Source organism: Theobroma cacao, chromosome 8, assembly GCF_000208745.1.
Source record: "Theobroma cacao cultivar B97-61/B2 chromosome 8, Criollo_cocoa_genome_V2, whole genome shotgun sequence".
Classification (NCBI taxonomy): domain Eukaryota; kingdom Viridiplantae; phylum Streptophyta; class Magnoliopsida; order Malvales; family Malvaceae; genus Theobroma; species Theobroma cacao.
In genome coordinates this window covers 5,008,312-5,026,517 of record NC_030857.1, presented here as the reverse complement: position 1 = coordinate 5,026,517, position 18,206 = coordinate 5,008,312, and the positions used below count along the sequence as shown (strand labels likewise).

At 36.9% G+C, this 18,206-nt stretch overlaps 3 protein-coding genes across 4 annotated transcripts; all 3 read right to left on the bottom strand.

Annotated features, from left to right (window-relative positions):
- Positions 85-3,955, bottom strand: LOC18592115 (thylakoid lumenal 29 kDa protein, chloroplastic). The gene is made up of 11 exons (XM_007018647.2): positions 3,708-3,955; positions 3,479-3,577; positions 3,063-3,147; positions 2,945-2,979; positions 2,708-2,773; positions 2,540-2,580; positions 1,927-2,057; positions 1,706-1,812; positions 1,335-1,472; positions 723-857; positions 85-481 (listed from the first exon to the last, which is right to left on the bottom strand). Exons 1-11 carry the CDS (start codon positions 3,822-3,824, stop codon positions 371-373), a joined length of 1,065 nt encoding a protein of 354 aa, XP_007018709.1. The 5' UTR covers positions 3,825-3,955; the 3' UTR covers positions 85-370.
- On the bottom strand, positions 4,306-9,490 carry LOC18592114 (uncharacterized protein At1g04910). 2 transcript variants are annotated; one of them, XM_018125689.1, is made up of 12 exons: positions 9,036-9,490; positions 8,635-8,760; positions 8,119-8,218; positions 7,962-8,029; positions 7,311-7,399; positions 7,020-7,200; positions 6,789-6,917; positions 6,562-6,710; positions 6,166-6,379; positions 5,262-5,446; positions 5,058-5,153; positions 4,306-4,891 (listed from the first exon to the last, which is right to left on the bottom strand). In XM_018125689.1, the coding sequence occupies exons 1-12, from the start codon at positions 9,198-9,200 to the stop codon at positions 4,738-4,740; spliced, it is 1,656 nt and encodes a 551-aa protein (XP_017981178.1). In that variant the 5' UTR covers positions 9,201-9,490; the 3' UTR covers positions 4,306-4,737. The 2 variants fall into 2 exon arrangements, with proteins under 2 accessions (XP_017981178.1, XP_017981179.1); XM_018125690.1 differs by having other exon boundaries at positions 6,562-6,695.
- Positions 17,119-18,046, bottom strand: LOC18592112. The gene has a single exon (XM_007018644.2). It carries the CDS (start codon positions 17,934-17,936, stop codon positions 17,412-17,414), a length of 525 nt encoding a protein of 174 aa, XP_007018706.2. The 5' UTR covers positions 17,937-18,046; the 3' UTR covers positions 17,119-17,411.

Sequence of the window (18,206 nt, the reverse complement as noted above, 5' to 3'; positions counted from 1 at the left end):
TATATATATGAGACCAAGTATATAACGTTTCAGGTGTAATAGAGGTCAAAGATAATTGGTAATGATACAGAGCTACCATGGGAATTTAAGGCCAACTGCTGTTCCAGCAAGTGAAAGCCGAAAACGACATTGAGCTTATTGAGCTGAGAAATTACAACAAACATGTCTGTAATCCGGCTATAGTACGTTGTGGAGTTATAAACACTCAAGTCAAAAGGTGGATCCATATCTAACAGCTACCTGATGGATATACAGAAATCATTGCATATACCGAAAGGTTGAAGATATTCAACTGGGAAAAATTGTTGTCGGACTGACAACGAGGCTGGCAGGTTCATGTACTTCTCTGATAACATTGTTTGCTTTCTGCCTATAATTTGAGTTTGCTCAATTCAATCTTTTTGACTGGATACGTATATGCCTCATAATTGATTTGTTGGCCCAAGCAACTTAACTTTGTGAGTGTAGTTATCAGATCAACCTGGAACAGAATCAATTTCAAACCCATACCCAGAATTAATATTATAACATAAAAGAAGAAATAATGCGGCAAGGAAAAATTTTATTGTGTTTTCATAACCGTATAGTAGGTGAAACCCTGCTTAATGTTAGCAGGAAGTAATTCCAATTTTCTATGTAAAACTTGGCAATCTAGGCAATGGCCCATGCGAGGATGAAGCTGTTCCAACTTTGAAATAGAAAAAGAGAAATAATCAACTAACCTCATAATCTGTCTGAGACACTGTTTCTCGGCTACGTTGGTATTTTTGAACCCACGGAGTGACGTCAGGATCAGTGGCCAGTAAGGCCTCTGTTGCATTCTGATCAGGACCCAGGAATGCAGACATCACGGCTAGCTGATCAACCAGAAGGGAAAATCAATGACTCAAAATAGGGTGCAGTCATGATTGTAACAATAAAAGAATCTATACGTAGTTCAATTTATTTCTCGCCTTCTTTCTTCATATTTTCCATCTGAAAAGTTAGAATTGCATGGGATCACAAGCACATTAGGAAAAAGATTAATGCACCCTAGATTAAGGACAGGTCTAGTATCAACATAGCCACATAGGTAACATAGAATGATAAATCTAGAGGAAGATGTCCAGCAAAAACAATAAGCAATGAGTTGGTGCTAAAACTTAAAAGCCATACAGGCTGTTGCACTCCAAACTGAGGCAGTTTAGGCAGGAAAAATTAAATCTCTGAAAATGTAGGGTTTTAAGTGCAGTAAGGCTGTTGCACTCTAATGTAAGCTAGAATTGCACCCCATAAGGTTTTGTGAAGATCAGAAACTTAAGAAAGTAACTGTGATGAAAACATAGTGAAACTACCTGACGGGGGCCAAAGCCAACTGCTTTGAACTTATCTTTCATTTCCTGCACAGTTGCTTTCCCCCACAGTGGCACTCTTCCCTCTGGATCTGGCTCTTCAGTATCACTTCGTCCAAACTGCCTATCGAACAAGCCCCACTATTGACACAATATAACAGTATCAGAATCATAGTGAATCGCCAACTTGAATCACATTTAGTCTTTAAAACAACTAACTCGAGGTAAGAAACACCAGTAAGGGAAGAGATGCTAAAGACATGGAGCTCCTTGACATGCTTTCTTTGTGCATTTAAGGGTCTTCAACAGATGATATAATTTTGGCTTAAATAATACCGCAACTGTACAGCATGACATAGTAAGAAAAAATGAACCTGCCCATTTGAACCATATACTGAGTATAATAAACTTCCTTTCTCTTCATTCCCACCACTTTTGCGAATAGCAGATGCTAGAAAAGTAGCCTTGGTGGCAGTTTGAGCTACTCAGAATAAACAAATGCTGTGTCAGGTGAATTAGCATTATCTGTTTTATCACACAAAGGAATACTCAGCATAAATCTAACTTGGAATATCAAACATTTATAACGTATCACCTGCATATTGGATGAGGTCTGCATATGAAATAGGTCCACCCTTGGAATATGAATCAATTTCCTTCTTGGCTTCATCCAATAAACTCATAGCAGCAGAGAGCCCCTTATTTTCAGGTCTGCTTAACTCTGAGCTTTAGGCCACAAAAAGGAGAATAACGAATCAGGTTAAAACTTGAATAAAATGTTTAAAGCAATGATTCTGTTAAGTTTCCCTAGAAGGAAGATTTGACTGCCATCAACTGAGAAGAGCACATGTTCATTAAAGTAAATGAGAACTCAGAAATAATAATCCCCAACTTTCTTCTGTCCAAAATTTTCACCTTAAAGTAAAGCAATCCTTATGTTATCCATTTATCTTGTCAAAGCTAGAAACAGGTCAAGACTAAGTATTCTATATCATCATGTCAATACAATAAAAGGCTGCCTTGTAAAGAGCAGTCATCACTTGCCCTTCAGTAGGAATTTTTCAAACCTCATCTGCAGGTTGCTTACATAATTAGCCCCTCTTATTTCACTATAAAAATTATGAAGGAGAAAAAAATGGCATATCTTGCATATTTCCTGAGCATGAACTTTTATTTGAGATAATGCTGCAAGTAAAAACGTGGCATACCTGAATCGAATGGATCCATTTGGGCCACCAGATTTTGTAGCCTACAAACTTAAGCAGCAGAAAGTTAGTATATTTGTTTCCACTTTTTTTTTGTTCTTTTTCCATCTCATATGAGTTAGAAAGATACTAACATGCACAAAACCTTTAAACAAATATTATTTATCTGACCTTGTCATAGGTCACAGCATCATTCAGTGCCAAAGTTAGTATGGGAGAAATAAGATCTGGATTTCCCTGAAATTAATAATTGCAAGATAGCATTAAGACAATGAACATTGCAAGCATGATGAACTGAATACTTAATTCCGCATCAACAAATCCCAGACTTTACTTTTAAGGCTCTAGATGCCACGACTTATTTGCATTTGCAGAAATATGGACAGCGAGCGTGATATAGAAATTTACCTTTAAAGCTTTGAACAGGGTGTCCTTAATATTTGCTGCAGAAGAAAAGTGCCAAATACAGTTTAGCATACTGTAGCAGGTTCAGAGGTAAAACTTTACTAGCGTTTAGAGTACTTACAGAGAAACTCAGAGCGCTGTCTACGTTGAATCAAATCAGCAGCAGTTGCCATTTCAACCCATGGTCCTGAGCTTGCTAATAATTCCTAAAAGACAGATCAAAACTGGCATAAACTTATCACCACATCATTCTAATTCATGGAGGATTTATTGTTGTACATCTACTAACATGGCTTTAACGGTTTAAAGCCAAAGATTTACAGTGTGAACATGCTATCAATTGCCAACTACCAAAAGGTACTTCTTGAATACTAACAGGATAAAGAACAATTATAGATGTCTTAATGGCCTTAATGAGACGGTCTATTATATTCTTTGAACAATTCATCGTCTCAGTATCAATTTCCTCGAGCTTCTACGTGAATATGAAAAGAAAAAGCCGTGATAGGATGCAATATGGAAAGAATTTGCTCTCACCACGCCGACGGTTGCCCCAATGCATTTGAGAACATCTCTACGATGGAAACCATATTCACCACAAACATCAGTTTCAGTTTTACTACAACGAATAGCACCCTGATTCATTTAAACACGTGAAAACAAGAAAAAGAAACAATGGTTGGCTCAGACACTCAATTCATAAAAATAAAAAATAAAAAACCCGGTCCATGAGTCAGCATTTCTTCAGAAAATGCAAAATACTTACTGCCCGAGTAATAAGATATCTATTAGCAGCAACAGAGTTGGAGTTGAGAGACGGGACAGGGACGAGAGAAACCAAAGAGGGTGTTGTTGAAAGGAAAGAGACCCCCATTGCCTCCATGTTTCCAACTTTCTCTCAACCAATAAAAGATCTTTTTTTCTTTTTCGTTTCTCCTTTACGACTTTGAGCTTGACAGCGTGAAGAGAGAGAGAGAGAGACAGTAAGGGGGGCCGAGAGGGGTACGTGTTGAGTATGCATATGAGAGTTGATGATTTTGCGTTATCCTGATTCCTATCTTTCTCGATTCTAACCGTGTGTGGGCCGAATTCCCGAGAGTTCTAGTATCGGACCCAGTTGCTGCGCACCAGATATTAGAGACGAATCTGCAACCAGCATGGGCTATCCTTTGACAAGATCTTGGCCCTACTCGGTATCGGGGTATCGGGTTAAACAACAAACAACCAGAAGCAAAGGAGAAGGCCCCAAGGCGAGGTCCTTTCTACTGTCATTGGTATCTTCTCATAACTTAAATTGGATGACAATCATCAGATTTCACTTGTCAAATGCAACTCATAAAACAAGCAGTAGCACAATGGACGGGTTAAAAAGAGCAAGATCAACATGCTTTCACTATTATTGCAATCAATTGCCAAAAGAAAGGACAATACATGCAGGGAGCACATTATTATTTCTTGAAGCATTGGGACAATTAAAATTATCATGTGCCCAATGAATCGCCAACGGCACCGTGGAAACCTAAGCCAACTTCTGAAAAGCATGTGAAGGCCCCGGCTACAGTTTTATCCTGTACCTGGCCCCTGCACCCTTAATCCATTGAAACTTACCCATCTACGTATTGAATTTGAACCAATTTGCTAAAACTCAAGATATACACACTCCGCGTCCCCATTCTTGTAGTGGCACTGCCAGCTTGAAGATCATCCATTGATGGACATGATGCAATAAGGTAAGGTGCCACTAAACAAGTTGCTAGGGGATCTTCAATAAAAGCAATTGCTTTACAGCATCTGATCTACCTGATACTGATAGATGCGCTCACATTCTGTGATACCCTCCTGCACAAACAATCTGGTAATGGATTTACGTAAAATGCTTCTTCTGAACGAAACCTATCCATGCCCTTTGTTCCTGAGACAGGACCTCTTCTCTTCCTTGGGGACCCTTGCCTGTACAATCCATGAAAGAAACCATGAGTTATGAGGAGCCTGAATATTTATTGCATACATCTAAACTATTGCTGTTATAAGTGCAGCACAGCAATGATAATGGATTCGCTCCTACCACAAGCCACAATCTGCAGCATCTAATTAATTAAAGAGAAAAACTACATACAGTTTTTTGTGGATTTCAATGATTCGACTGGAAAGTTTTCTGCCTTCCTTCAATACCCCGTTCTCAAGTTTGTCAAACAGACGGACAAGTGCTTTCCTGAAGGAGAGTACAGAAACAACTTCAGTACACAGCAAAAGATTAGAATATGAATTAACAGATAGGTAATTAAAAATCAGTTGAATTTCAGAAATTAAACTGACTCACCTGTCAGGAGAAATAGTTTTCCTATGTCCCAAAAAACGACGATGCCCTTCCACAGCTCTCGCCATGTTTCCAGAGTATGATGGAATGAAGACATCACTTTCAACAGATACAATGTAGTCAAGTGCAGCCATTTGAGATGCATGATTGGTGAATGGTTCAAGCTCCTCAACAGAAGCCAATTTTTCCTACAAAATATCACAATATATAAGACTACATTCGAGCTCCATGTTCCATCCTCAACACTCAGAACATCAAACAACATTATAATAAACATTTCACCAATTTTTATAAAGGGATGGTGCGTATCCTTATATGTATCTACTTGTGCATGTATGTGCATATTTCTTCTATGCATTAGTATGATGCTTGTGCACATGTAACATGAGAGAGGGAGAGAGAGAGAGAGACTACAGGCAAAACATGCCAACGATTATCCACAGAGCAACAAAAATAGTAAACAATGGTCAAAGATCTCTCAGTCAGTGTTAACCGTACCAGATATGTGCTGGTTTCTTCATTAAGATGGTTCCACTATAACATTAACTTTAGAAAATAGAAAAATACAACCAATCACAAGTAAAAAACACACATGACAAACTTGCATTGGAAAATTTTGAATGATAATTAATTTAAGAACATATGGACTAACTGGATATACAAACCAGTATAAAGATCACAAACAGTTAGTCTCGCTATAATATTGGATAAAAATCAATGTGCATAATAGTTTCAATAAAGGAAGGCTGACTATGATTGAATTTCCATGAATATTAAGTTCCACATGTTCTAAAGTCTTGTTTTTTCCACAATTCGCCCCCTGAAAAATATACCCCAAATAGAAGACAGCATCATAATTAGTTGTATAAAGGAGCCAATCAAAGCAATGACACAACTTCCTTCCTACCTTGCTCATTAACATGGGATAGTGAGACCGTAGATCAGCCATATGAGTATCACCCCCATATATCTCTCCAGCAGCAATATATATAGGGGTGTTTGACGGATATCCAAGAGCAGTGAGAAAAATTCCAACCTCTTTTGGGGTTAAGGGGCAATATCCTTTGGATCTCTGTTCCCTGGCATCAATTTCCTTCACTTTCCAATAGACAGTGTTTTCTCTGCAAATTCAGAAAGAAAGTGGGATAACAAGGAGTTGATCTCTTATCCAACTTGGTAACACTTCTCCTATTTTTCACTCAATAATATCATGTACATTAGAAAACAATGTTCTCCTACTTTATCTTCCCACTTCCTTTCAACTTGCACTGGATATATATAGAAACCTAGCCAACTGTTATACCTGATTGTCTTTAGTTCTTCAGCTTCAGCATTAGACAAACCCTGCGTACATCCACTAAAAGCAAGCATGTCTTTCTCATATCGTAAATGCAAAGCGATGAAAGGACCATAAGACCTCATTCGATCCACCAACAACTGCAATATCAACAACTTAATATGTATGATGAATACAAAAAACCATTCTAAAGACTTGAAGAAGTGACTTTATACTCAGGTCAAACCAATTACTTTCCCCATTGCTTCAATTTTGGGTGCAAAGCGAAGTGCTTCATAGCAAGCACGGCAACGAAGCTTCTGTATATCTGGAGGCAGATTGTTATTTGCTAGGCGAGAATCAGATTTGGCAGCTCGAATAACCTGGTAAAAAAGGGGGGAAAGGAGCATTTGATAAAGTACTTTGATCAGGAACATTAAGGAAACCAGTTAGCACAATCATAATAAAGACTTCAACAAACAAACCTGATATTCCTCCCACAGGCTAGCTATCTCATCCTGGTAATACTCCAAACCAGACCAGCTTTTGAATTGCTTAACTACTTTGGTAGCAGAAGACAATTCCTTAGGAAGCTTTTTGATAACTTTAACATCATTAGCCAAAGCATTAATAAAATGGTCCTCATCAAAAACATCAGAGAAGTTGCTGCAAGTTAGCAGAGAAGCAAATTATGACATCAGTCATGAAGAAACTCAATCAGAGATAGGAAGTAGTACTACTTTTGCAAAGGATCTGAGTTGAAGCGAAAAGGCTACCTAGAATCTTGCCAATATGACCGTTTATCAAGTTCCGGAACAACGAGAGTGGCATTTATTATACGGGCTACAGCTACCATGTCACATATCTGCAATTCAAGAATGAGATTCCACTCGATTAAACAATCAAGAAAAACTGAAATTCATATCGGAGCATATATTACAATGGCTATAGTGCCCAATATTTCAACCAGTAAACTTGAACACATGTAAGGTTCTAATCTTTCAGTATCATCCCATAGCTGAAGAGAATGTAATTACTATTCCATAGACAATTATGCATGCATATCTCTTAGGAAGTAGATGTCTGAATGTCCCTGTCTCTATCAAGAAATGTGGGAAGGTGAAGGAATACATCACATTCAAAGGAATTTGAAACCATTGTGTACTTGTAGGAGAATTGGACATATTTCAACATGCAAAGAAGTGAGACAACTTCAAATCCCATAATAGAAAGAGGAAACTGAGTGAAGTCGAGCTTATAGCAAGAAGAAGTGAACAAATATGCAAGTAGTGTCGTTCCACAAGTTTGGTAGAAGACTATGTTTCTTCCAATAAAGTAATATTAAGTTTCATGTTACAACACAAATATGGTTGGCATGAATATAATCAAACCAGAATTCAACCAGTAAAAGGAAAGAAGATACAGACCCCAGCTCGCATTTGGTTGAGCCCACCATTTGTATGAACTAGAAGATAACCTCTTGACTCATCGGGAGCTGAAAATACAAATGATAAATTTGAAAATTAATCCACAAGTATTTATTAGATATATCAAAAAATGAAAACTCAAAATTAACTTCCTTACCTGCATAATTAGAACTGTGCTGTACACAGGGCACAAAATCGCGATTCGCAGGTGGCTTCCACAACTTCTCGAAATCCAGATTTCCTCTGGCACCATCCAACTGTCAAATCTAAAGGAGTGAAAACATGAAAGATGCATGACTACTTTGCATCGATATATGTACCTAACATCTATTTGACCCAAACCACAATCCTTGCTACAACAACAAGAACAAGCAACAAATAAAACAGATAGTTAAAAATTGAAACACTCTACCGAAAGGGATTAAATACAATTTTACAACCACCACTCAACTCTCTACCGAAATGGATTAAACAAAACCTTCTGATCGGTTAATTGAAATTTGGAAAAATGCATTGGTTTCTGCAGTCAAAAATCAAATAAAGCAAGCAGGGACTATGTGAAGGAGCATAATCCAAAAATAGCAACTAATACTTTTTTTTCTTTTTTGTCCTATTGTTACATTTTCTGAGCAACCAAACAGACTATATAAAAAATGAACAGAAACACAAAAACCTTGTGAGACGAAAGAGGAGCTTTGGAAAGATGCGGGGAAGCCTGCTCTTTCGATAAATGAGGCGGAGCCAGCTCCTGCGTCCACTCTCGCTGTGTGCTTAACTTCTGGTAATTAAGTTCATGTTGCTACAAAAATGGGAAAAATATTTAAATCAACATGCAAATCTCAGCAGAAAAAATATATAATGCAAAAAATGGAAAACTAAATTTCCATATAAGTATCATACCTAACCTTAAATAAATAAGACCAAATTTCCAAAAAAAAGATATTATGGAAACAAATCAAGCAGAAATTTAGTTTATTGAAAGTGAAACTGAAACGGCAATGGAGCAACATGGAAGCTTCGAAAGGGAAATGAAGAGAAAAAAAAAAAAGAAAACCCTAAATCAAAGAGAGATACCTGACTGACGGTAGGGAGCTTGTAAGGATCAGGCAAGTCGGAGACTCTGGAAGAAGGGAACACGTGTACGTGCACGGACAGCAGTCCCACTAATGCTATTGTGCATATGGCGCACGTTAGCATCTTCCGCAGCACCACCACCACTCTCCGCCTCCGTCTCTGCATCTTTTCTTTTCTTTATCTCCTAAAAGAACAAAAAGTAAAAAAAAAAAAAAAAAGACCCCCGTGTCTTCCTTCTAAAACGGAACGGCCGAAAAACAATGTCGCACCGCCATACTAAGGAAGCGATCGCAGAGAATAAAAAATTTCATTCTCCTTTTCTGTTTCTCTGTCTCTGCGTTACGAAGAGAAAGCTAAAGCGTACGGCTATGTTTTTTTTTTTTTTACTGCTAATTTTGGATTTTGCTTCTTGTTTTGTTCTTCGTTGGTGCCACTCTCCTGAGCTTTTGGTCGGTTTATAAACGAGAATTTCGAGTTCGTAGATTAGAGGAATAATAAATTAAATTTATTTAAGAAAAAAGGAATGAAAGAAAAAATAAAAGGTTAAATTTGAGATTTTAAGATAATAAAACTATTTAAAAAAGTTAAAACAGGATTAGTAGATAAGCGAGATACGCTTCATGGGGTCCACTAGTCAAAATATATTTAAATTTCTTCCTAAATTTTTTAAATTGCCTGACTCTGATTAGAGGTAACTGTTAGATTTAAAAAATCAAATTTAGAAAAGAAAGATTTAGTAATTTTAAAATATTTATGGATTTTGAAAAGATCATATTTGAAATAACGGCAGTAAAATTAAAAATTTTACGGTCAATTTAGTCGCCATCCAATACATGCCCATACTTTTGCGGATAAAAAATTTAGATAATTTTGATGAAGAGTTCTTACCTAAAAAATATAATCAAAGTTTATTTTTAAAATGTCTGAATTGAAATAATCAAATATTAATGATACTATTAATTTTGAAAAAAGAAATGATCGTGCAATTTTCTATGTTCTAATTAGTGTTCACACTTGTTTAAATTAATAAAAAGCTTGTTGTCCATATAAGTGGTTATGATGCATAAAATTTATGATCACGCCATTGAAAAAATTATAAATAAAGGTTATGTGGTTTTGACTTTGTTCTTTTCATTAATTCGTCAGCCCTGTCGACCAATGTCTAAAACCAAAGCGAAAGCAACAAGGCTGCACAAATAGAGAAGGGGGAATGGACAATGTGGATCTCAAGAAGCATTGCATTGATTGAAACGACAGAGAAACATGTGCCCAGAATTAAAGGTTTGTAAGAGTAAGTGAACTGTTCAAGTGCAAGCAAATTCAGATTTCATTAAACGGAGGGAATGAAATTTTCACCTCCTTCCAAAATCAAGATACAAAACCCGAGAGGATGAAATTTATCGTATTTGAAAGTTTTAATCTTAACTTTATTGTCTTACTTAGCATTAAGTTTATAATCAAATTTGATAATTACGATGAAAGCGTGTGTCAGCCATGACAAAAACAAATTCTAAATCAATGTTTTCATAAACATTAGCCTAAGAATATTTTATTAATAAATATTTGGATTAAAAGAAATTAGACAGGAGAGAGAGAGATCAAGTGTCACGTGAAAAGGTTATTGAATGTCAGGTGTTTTAAGGGTAGTACCTGAGGCTTAAAATGTAAAAGAATAGGATAAATACAAATTGGAAATGAAGGTAAATCCAATGGACGTCGTCGTTTTGAGTGGAGGTTCGAACATATTGTGGTCGGGGATAAAAAGAATTATTAAAGACGACAAAACTAATATAGAGCATGGAGGCTACAAGCCTTTAGCCTATTGGATCGTTTTTTAGCTTCCAACAAGCTGCTTTCGTATTCTCGTGACACCTCCTCCGACTTTTTGATCACTTTTGCTTAACGCGTCTGGCTCCTTTCAGCACCGCTGACAGCTCGAGGGACCCTCCTCGGTCGCATCCTGTCCCAGCTGACATTAGTGGTATCATCATAACTCATAATGCGAGGACAAAACAGAAACCGCGGAAAAGTGTAGTAAACTTTTCTGGGCTCATCTCAAGCTGCTCTCATGCCACAAATCTCGAGTCAGAGTGTCAGGCTTGACGCTAATACAAAAGCATGAAGGGGCAATTGGCCAAATGCACAACCATGAATTTGTGAGTATAAACGTTTTGATATCGATATGAATTTCATAGTACATTTATTAATTGGTTATATTTATTAGTTCTCCCCAATAAATCTATCGATTAAAATTTTAAATTTTAAATTAGAAGTTACAAAATTAAATTTCAAGATAAAAACAGTTGCATATTTATAGAATGAAAAAGATTACTTTTTATGTATAACTTTCAAATCGTTATGTTCATCAATTTGGTAGAACCTTAATATCTCATTAGTATTTAAATGTTGGTATGGATTCGTTCGAAAGCACTTAATTTGGGCATACTTATTGCTTGGGTTATAGTTATCTTGGTATGCAAAATGACTAGAGTCTATGATGATAAATCTTTCTTTATTTTTAATTTTAGAATAATTGTGACTCTTCTAACATTTTTCTAAGTAATTGCGGCATAATTATCTTTAGGAATTAGGATCTAATCTCCATTAAGACAAATCCCGTTGATTCATATTAGACTCTTATCCAACATGAATGTCCTACATTATATTACTTTTATTTTCTTTTTTTAAATAGTGTCTTCAGAAATTGATCATTCTAAATTTCTTTCAAATTAAAAACACATATTACCTCAATTTTTTTGTTAAAAAAGCACAAAAAAATTGTTTCGGGCTCAAAGTGCACTAAAATAGTCACGATTCGTGAACAGAGGACATGTCCTCCTTCTCACATTTACTTCCACCATCGGTCACGTTCACAAACATGGAATCATGGGGATTCATTTCGGCCCGCACCTACAATAACAACAGCTATATATCTACTCGTGGCATGGCGATGGTGCCATGTTCTTCACAGTCTGATTTGTAGAAATTTCTATGTCCTCTCTTTGGTGTAACACCACATCTATGGAACAAACCACTTGGGCTAGGAATTAGCCAAAAATGAACCAAAATAGCTTGCTTGATCAGTTGGTTCAGTCCAGGCCTGTTGGTGATTGCAAAAATGGTTCCAATTTTCTAATTCTCCAATGCCGAGTCCCCCTCATTAACACAACTACTAATAGGGTAGACTCAGAAAAGGTTATGGATAGATTGCTAAAAATGATAGTTAAGGTTAGATAATTTAGAAGCAAAACTTCAGATTCTCTCCATCATTTGCCTCATGCAGAATGTGTAGCTGATAAGTGTAGACTATTTTAGCAGTTTAGTTTTGAAAAATTAGGCTCGATTTATTGCCATTATGTAGAAGGCTAGAAGCTATAAATAAATACTTGCCAATAATGGAAATTACGCGGTACGAGCAAACAAGGCTAAAGAAACCCTATCGACGAATGAATCATTCAATCCTATACTACCCCTCGATTGGGAGTGAATCCTTAATCCTTATCATGTAATAATCAAAGCACATGACATAATCGAGAATTTTTAGAGTGGGGAATGGAATAATACTGATTTTCCGTCTTATTATTAACAAAAACTTGTTGACAATTTCATGTGATTATGCCCACTGATCGACGTGCATTGTGACCACTTTTGACGTGTTAATTAGGTAAGGCATCACATATCTAATAATCTACGTGGCAAGCATTATGTGGACAACCGAATAAGAGGAATTTCAAGGGAAATTCACGGTTGTATACGTGACTCCTTGCAAGTTCTAATAAAATGATTAGGGTCAGGTGGGTCCGTAGGTCCTTCACGCTTCCATCTGCGATTCGTTTCTTTCAATTTCGAAGGAAACACTCGGCATCAAGAAAAGAACAGCAGCACATGCAAAAGATCACGGAGCCAAAAAACTGTACGGAGTTCTCTCCTTCGGGTAGTTGAAAAATTTGTAAGTAGTATTAAAAGCATTCCATTAGCAAGTGTTACAGCATTAATCCTAATCAACTCGTGCTCTTATTAGAGTTTTCTTTTTCTTTTTCTTTTTGTGAAATTGTATTTCTTTTGCTTTAATAATAGATTGTCACATGAGAACGGAGATGAATTAAGTTGTGAAATTGTAAGCCTACGATTGCCCCATCATGATCTTGGGTCTATTTTTAGAAGAAAATGATTTGACAAAAGGAGGAGAATTAAGAAGGACTACCAACCATTGATAATTGCAATGAAAGTTACAGCGGAATAGCAACGATAAATTCACGTCGGTTGAGGTGTTGATGTTAATATGTGATTTATGAAAAGTGAACTCAAATAAAATGAGTTTATCCTTCATATACTCAAGCCCAGTTGGCATTATTAACGTGTAAATAAAGAAACAAAACAAAACTCTATAAATCTTTTTTGTCCTAAACTTAAAAATTCAGCCATAAAAAAACGCACCGACCCGTTTCCAATGGGATTCTCTTTGAGTCTTATGACGTAACTTGACACCAAAGTTTGTGGCTCAGCTGTCTGCAAACTGCTATGTAATTCTCAGAAATGATCATTGACTCATTGTTGATGCCGCTCTAATGGAAGACTGTAATCGATTTGAGATTTGTCAGCAATGGCAAGATCGTTCATTAGTTCAAGCAGTGTTCAACATCAACTCAATTAATATCATCAATATTTTTAGCATGACTTGGAAATCCAAGCGCATGAAATCCCGTAATGCGCACGATAAGCCTAGGGTCAACTCCTGTTTTATTCTTATCACCGTCGCCCTCATTTTCTTGTATAAAAACAAAAAGTTTGAATAGAAAGAATGCTGGAACAATGCATTAAATTGCTCCCTGCTTTCGTCTTTTTTTTTTTTTCCAGTGGGGCTAAATCGTGGGAACTTTATTCAAAGCTGCAAACAAAACAAACAAAGACGAGCCAGCCTCTGAGTTAGAAAAATGTAGTCTATGTGCTGGGGGACCAAGCAAAGCAATGGATATACTGTGCCGTTTAGCTTAATTTTCCGATCAAATTTTATTTTGAGATAATTGGTCATTATGCTACGATCAGCGAGATTTAAGATTTGAATCTCACCAGCTCAAAAATTCATGCAATGACTTTCAGCTTGATCGCCTTTGAAAATAGAGGCTAACCTCTGTAGGCTTCTGTCACAGTAGTACAGCGCAATACCCTGTTAATTTTAGGCAACACACTTACTTTATCCCTGCAGCCAAAGATAGTTAAGGACTTGAGGTGGTGGGGGTAAGTTAAAGTTTGTTAAGTGTTAACAAACAGTTCTTATATGCCCTAGTTAAGTAGTTATTTGCATAAAATTATATGAATTGTAGTAGTTGATACATTATTCTTCTTAAATTAGACGAGGAAAGTCCATTAAATAAGGAATAATTATTACTAGAATATTACCTTAATGAAAGTGCTTGTGGACATAAGGTAACACAACCCAATTATTTGTTTTGATGTTTTATATTGGTATAAGTAACTGTGTAAGAGGCAGACTCACATTCCACTATCTGAATATTAACGTCTTTAATCCAGGAAACTGAAAGATAAGAAAGTGAATGAAGTCTTGAATCTTGTCAACATAAATTTCAGCAAAAGAGAACCACTTTTCTCGTAGGAATGAGACAAACAAAGACTACTAGTCAACTACCGTGCACGCAAGTTAGGGGGGATGGTAGTTGGAACTTGGAAGTAGTGGAACAGGTTGCTCTTTTAGTGGGAAGGAAATTGACCCGTTAAACACCTAAATAATCGGAAAACACTAGCGTTCAAACCTATCTTCTTTCTCACGTATTGGTGGGATGTTAACACTGTGGCAAAGAGCCTCACTGCCTCAGCCCAGCCAACCATGATTACACAATGAGCAAAACAATAAAGAAAAACGCATTTACATTGAAGGAAAAGCAATTGGGAAAGGAAAGGAATGGGGAATGATGGAACATATTTGTTGTGGAGTTTTTTATTCCAGGCCAGTGGAAACTGGGAAAGGGGGGGTGGGTTAATATCGTTGTCAGTGTAACTTCAACGTCCACTTCTATGAGTGTTGCTTTGCCTGTTTCTGATTTACAGGAATTTACATATCGCCAACTGTAATCGTTCCACTGGTTTTTTCTGGGCCCGGACCATGCCAATTTATGGGCATGACATAATTTGACATAATGCTGCTTTAACAATGTAGTGAGGCTGTTCAAGCCTATTTAGTAGTTGTTTAACAGTCACATCATTATTTTCTTGCAAATAATGGGCACACAATCTTGCCAAGTTGGGTTTGCATAATTATGTGCTTTTAGCTTTATTGGTGTTAACTTTACTCTGTACAATTGGTATGGCTACCGTTGCTACTTAAGCCATCGTTATCATAATTGATTTAGTTAGTAACAAATTGTTGTGTGAATTGGCTTGCCTCTTCAACTAGGGAAAACAAAGTTGGGCAGTGAAGGTCCACTTGGCGGAGAGCCTGCCCATCAAGGAGTCCTACTTAGCCAGGCTAGAGGTCCAGAGGCTACAGGCTACGTGGCTCATTCAGCCCAAATTTAGTTCCTCCTCTTAGCTAACGACGGCCCATTTGAAAAGTCCGAATTGGTGCCTGGTGGCCACAAAAAACTCTGCCTCCAGCGACCTTAGCCAGGAGATCTTAAATGCGAATAAAAAACTGGGTACTGAATTGACGCTCAATACACCATCAACTAGGATCAAAACATAACCACTCTCCTCTTATATAAAATTCATTTTTTTCCCATCAAATCCATGTCTGATACGGAGTACACAAAGTAGTTCAGAGCGAAACAAGAAAAACAACTAAACAAATGGCAGATGGAACCAAGGAAGACAGTGATTACAATGATGGGTCAGTCAAATCTAATGCGGTGTCATCACATGAAATCAATCTGTCACAAACGATTATGAATAATATCTTACGTGATATTCCGAATGTAGTAGTCTGCCAGCATTTTGCAATAATGGCTCTGCATGGGGTAGAAATTGTGACAGAAGCACTGGTGGAAGATACAACTATAATACATATATAAGTTTAATCCCAGCTTATTAGTTTAAGCCTTCAAAGTTTTGATGGTTAGTTAAGGTGGTATTAACTAATCTATCAGAGCTTGCTTAAGTACTTTAACAATTTAAAAATTTTAATCTGTGTCTTGACATCTTCTCCCACATGACAAGTATCAAACTACTAGTGTGTTTGATTGTGAAAGGAACCCCAATTTCGTTGAATATTCGCCTTGCGGAATCTGTCAAGCACACATTACATCCGTTTTATCTATTTCCTTCGCCTATTTCTCATTAGTAAGCATAAGGAACATTGACTTCTGAATTATTCTTCGGTCTTCAACGGAAATTTTGAGGTTCATGAAAATGGAGACCCACCCGTCCCTTTCCGGGTTCAATTTCCATATTCTTCAAGGGGCCACTTGTTCCAAGATATATATATATACATAGCGTATATTTTGGCCTAAAGACCAGGAAGCGAAGCGTATCCTTCCTTGTTGCTTAAGAAGACGGATTCAAATTGTTTAAACTTAACGGGTCTCCTTATTAAATTTGTTAACTTAATTAGAAAGTTAAATCTCAACAATCTATGTTTGAACTTTGAATTACGCAAATTGCCAAGAATTTGATCTGGGTTTCTGCCAGCTGTCCATATTTTTTACGAATTTCTTGTGCCAACTTAAAAAGTTTGAACGAGCTCACATAAGAAGTTGCTAAGAACTTGAGAGAGTCCTGTCGTGTTTTACTTGGCTGTCAATATGGGCTTTTCCTATTTTTAATTTTGATTTTTAGTAAGGAAGTAGGTCCTGAAAGATACAAATCAAACTAAAAGCACAAGTAGAGTTTGAAGCTTGAATCTTTGAATTTTGGCAACCCAAGAAATTTCTTGGAGGCAGAGACGTGCGACAGGGCCATCGGCCCACAGCTTAACAGCGCCAGACTGATATTTGCTGTAACATATGGAACTTTTGTCCTTTCTTTTTACACAGACAAAATTAAACAACGTTTCCTCACACAAGCCACAAGCGCATGACAACGAAACCTTATACTCTGATCGTTTCCGTCCCATTTCTCCAAGAATGGAACAACAATAGGAAAAAATAATATCGTACTAATGCCTCTGAAAGTACAATACATAATTTATCAGTAGGTACAGACAGAAACATGGAACTCTCTGCTTAGATCAACCAAAATACAAAGATGTATATGCAAAGTACATGCATTTAGCATGTAATTCTGCTTAATATTCTTTTTCATTCATTCATTTTTTTTTAAGTGTTTACAAATTACTAACAGCTAGCTGAATTCTAATCTATCAAGGAAAATGATGCTTGATAAAGAATGAAACAAACGAGAATCAACAAAAAAAAAAAACGACCATTAATGAACCCTGCTGGTCAGCATCTCTCTCATAGTCCTAGAGTGCATCAAACCAGCAGCTTCCTCCATCTTCTTACTGCTTCTTGGATGAAGCAATTTTGACAGGAACCCATCTTTCTTCTTCTTATCATCACCTTCTTTCCTTCTCATTCTCGAAGCAAAAGCTAGTGATCTGCTCTTAGTGAGTATGTTTTTGCCACTAAACAATAACAAAGACAAGGAAGTACCCTTTCCTTCTGTAGTAAAACGATAACGATGCATGGGAGAGGAACAAGAACTAGCTGAGGATGAAGAATGGTAAGATGACAAAGAAGAAGAAGAAGAAGAAGAGGAAACTGTAGTAGTAATACTACGTGAGCTAGTATGAGCTGATAATTGAGATAGTTTCTCTCCCAAACAAAGTGAACAAACCCCTGGCGACTGCCTGTGCTTTGGGTGTCTTCTGCATCCTTCATTCGGCTTCGATCGTCCACCTACAACATCCTTTGATCTGCTCAAGTTTGCCATTAGATTTTTTCTTCTCATCTTGCGGGAGTCTTGGTCTTGGCTGCGCCTTTAGCCTTTTGAGTACATAAACAAAACCAAACTATATATAAAGCAAAGAGTGGGTGCCTTTCCAAGAGAGTTCATGGGAGGTTTCCTTAGTGATTTCTTTAAATTTCGCTTTTGACTGTCTGTGGGTTTATAGTGTTGGAAAAATTGGATATGGAATAAATGAACGGCACTGATTGAAAGAAAGTTGGATGGGGTCCACTAGATTGTTGAGTCGGTGGTTTAGATGGTTTCTATAGAATC

Excerpts from the sequence above, each read along its gene's own strand:
- LOC18592114 (XM_018125689.1), bottom strand. The coding sequence starts at position 9,200 with ATGCAGAGACGGAGGCGGAGAGTGGTGGTGGTGCTGCGGAAGATGCTA. Across the intron at positions 8,761-9,035 it reads AGCTCCCTACCGTCAGTCAG|CAACATGAACTTAATTACCA; the intron begins GTATCTCTCTTT and ends CCATTTTTGTAG. Across the intron at positions 5,447-6,165 it reads ATCCCATGTTAATGAGCAAG|GAAAAATTGGCTTCTGTTGA; the intron begins GTAGGAAGGAAG and ends GATATTTTGTAG.
- LOC18592112 (XM_007018644.2), bottom strand. The coding sequence starts at position 17,936 with ATGAGAAGAAAAAATCTAATGGCAAACTTGAGCAGATCAAAGGATGTT.
- LOC18592115 (XM_007018647.2), bottom strand. The coding sequence starts at position 3,824 with ATGGAGGCAATGGGGGTCTCTTTCCTTTCAACAACACCCTCTTTGGTT. Across the intron at positions 858-1,334 it reads TTGGCTTTGGCCCCCGTCAG|CTAGCCGTGATGTCTGCATT; the intron begins GTAGTTTCACTA and ends CTGGTTGATCAG. Across the intron at positions 482-722 it reads TGTCTCAGACAGATTATGAG|GTTGATCTGATAACTACACT; the intron begins GTTAGTTGATTA and ends ATTCTGTTCCAG.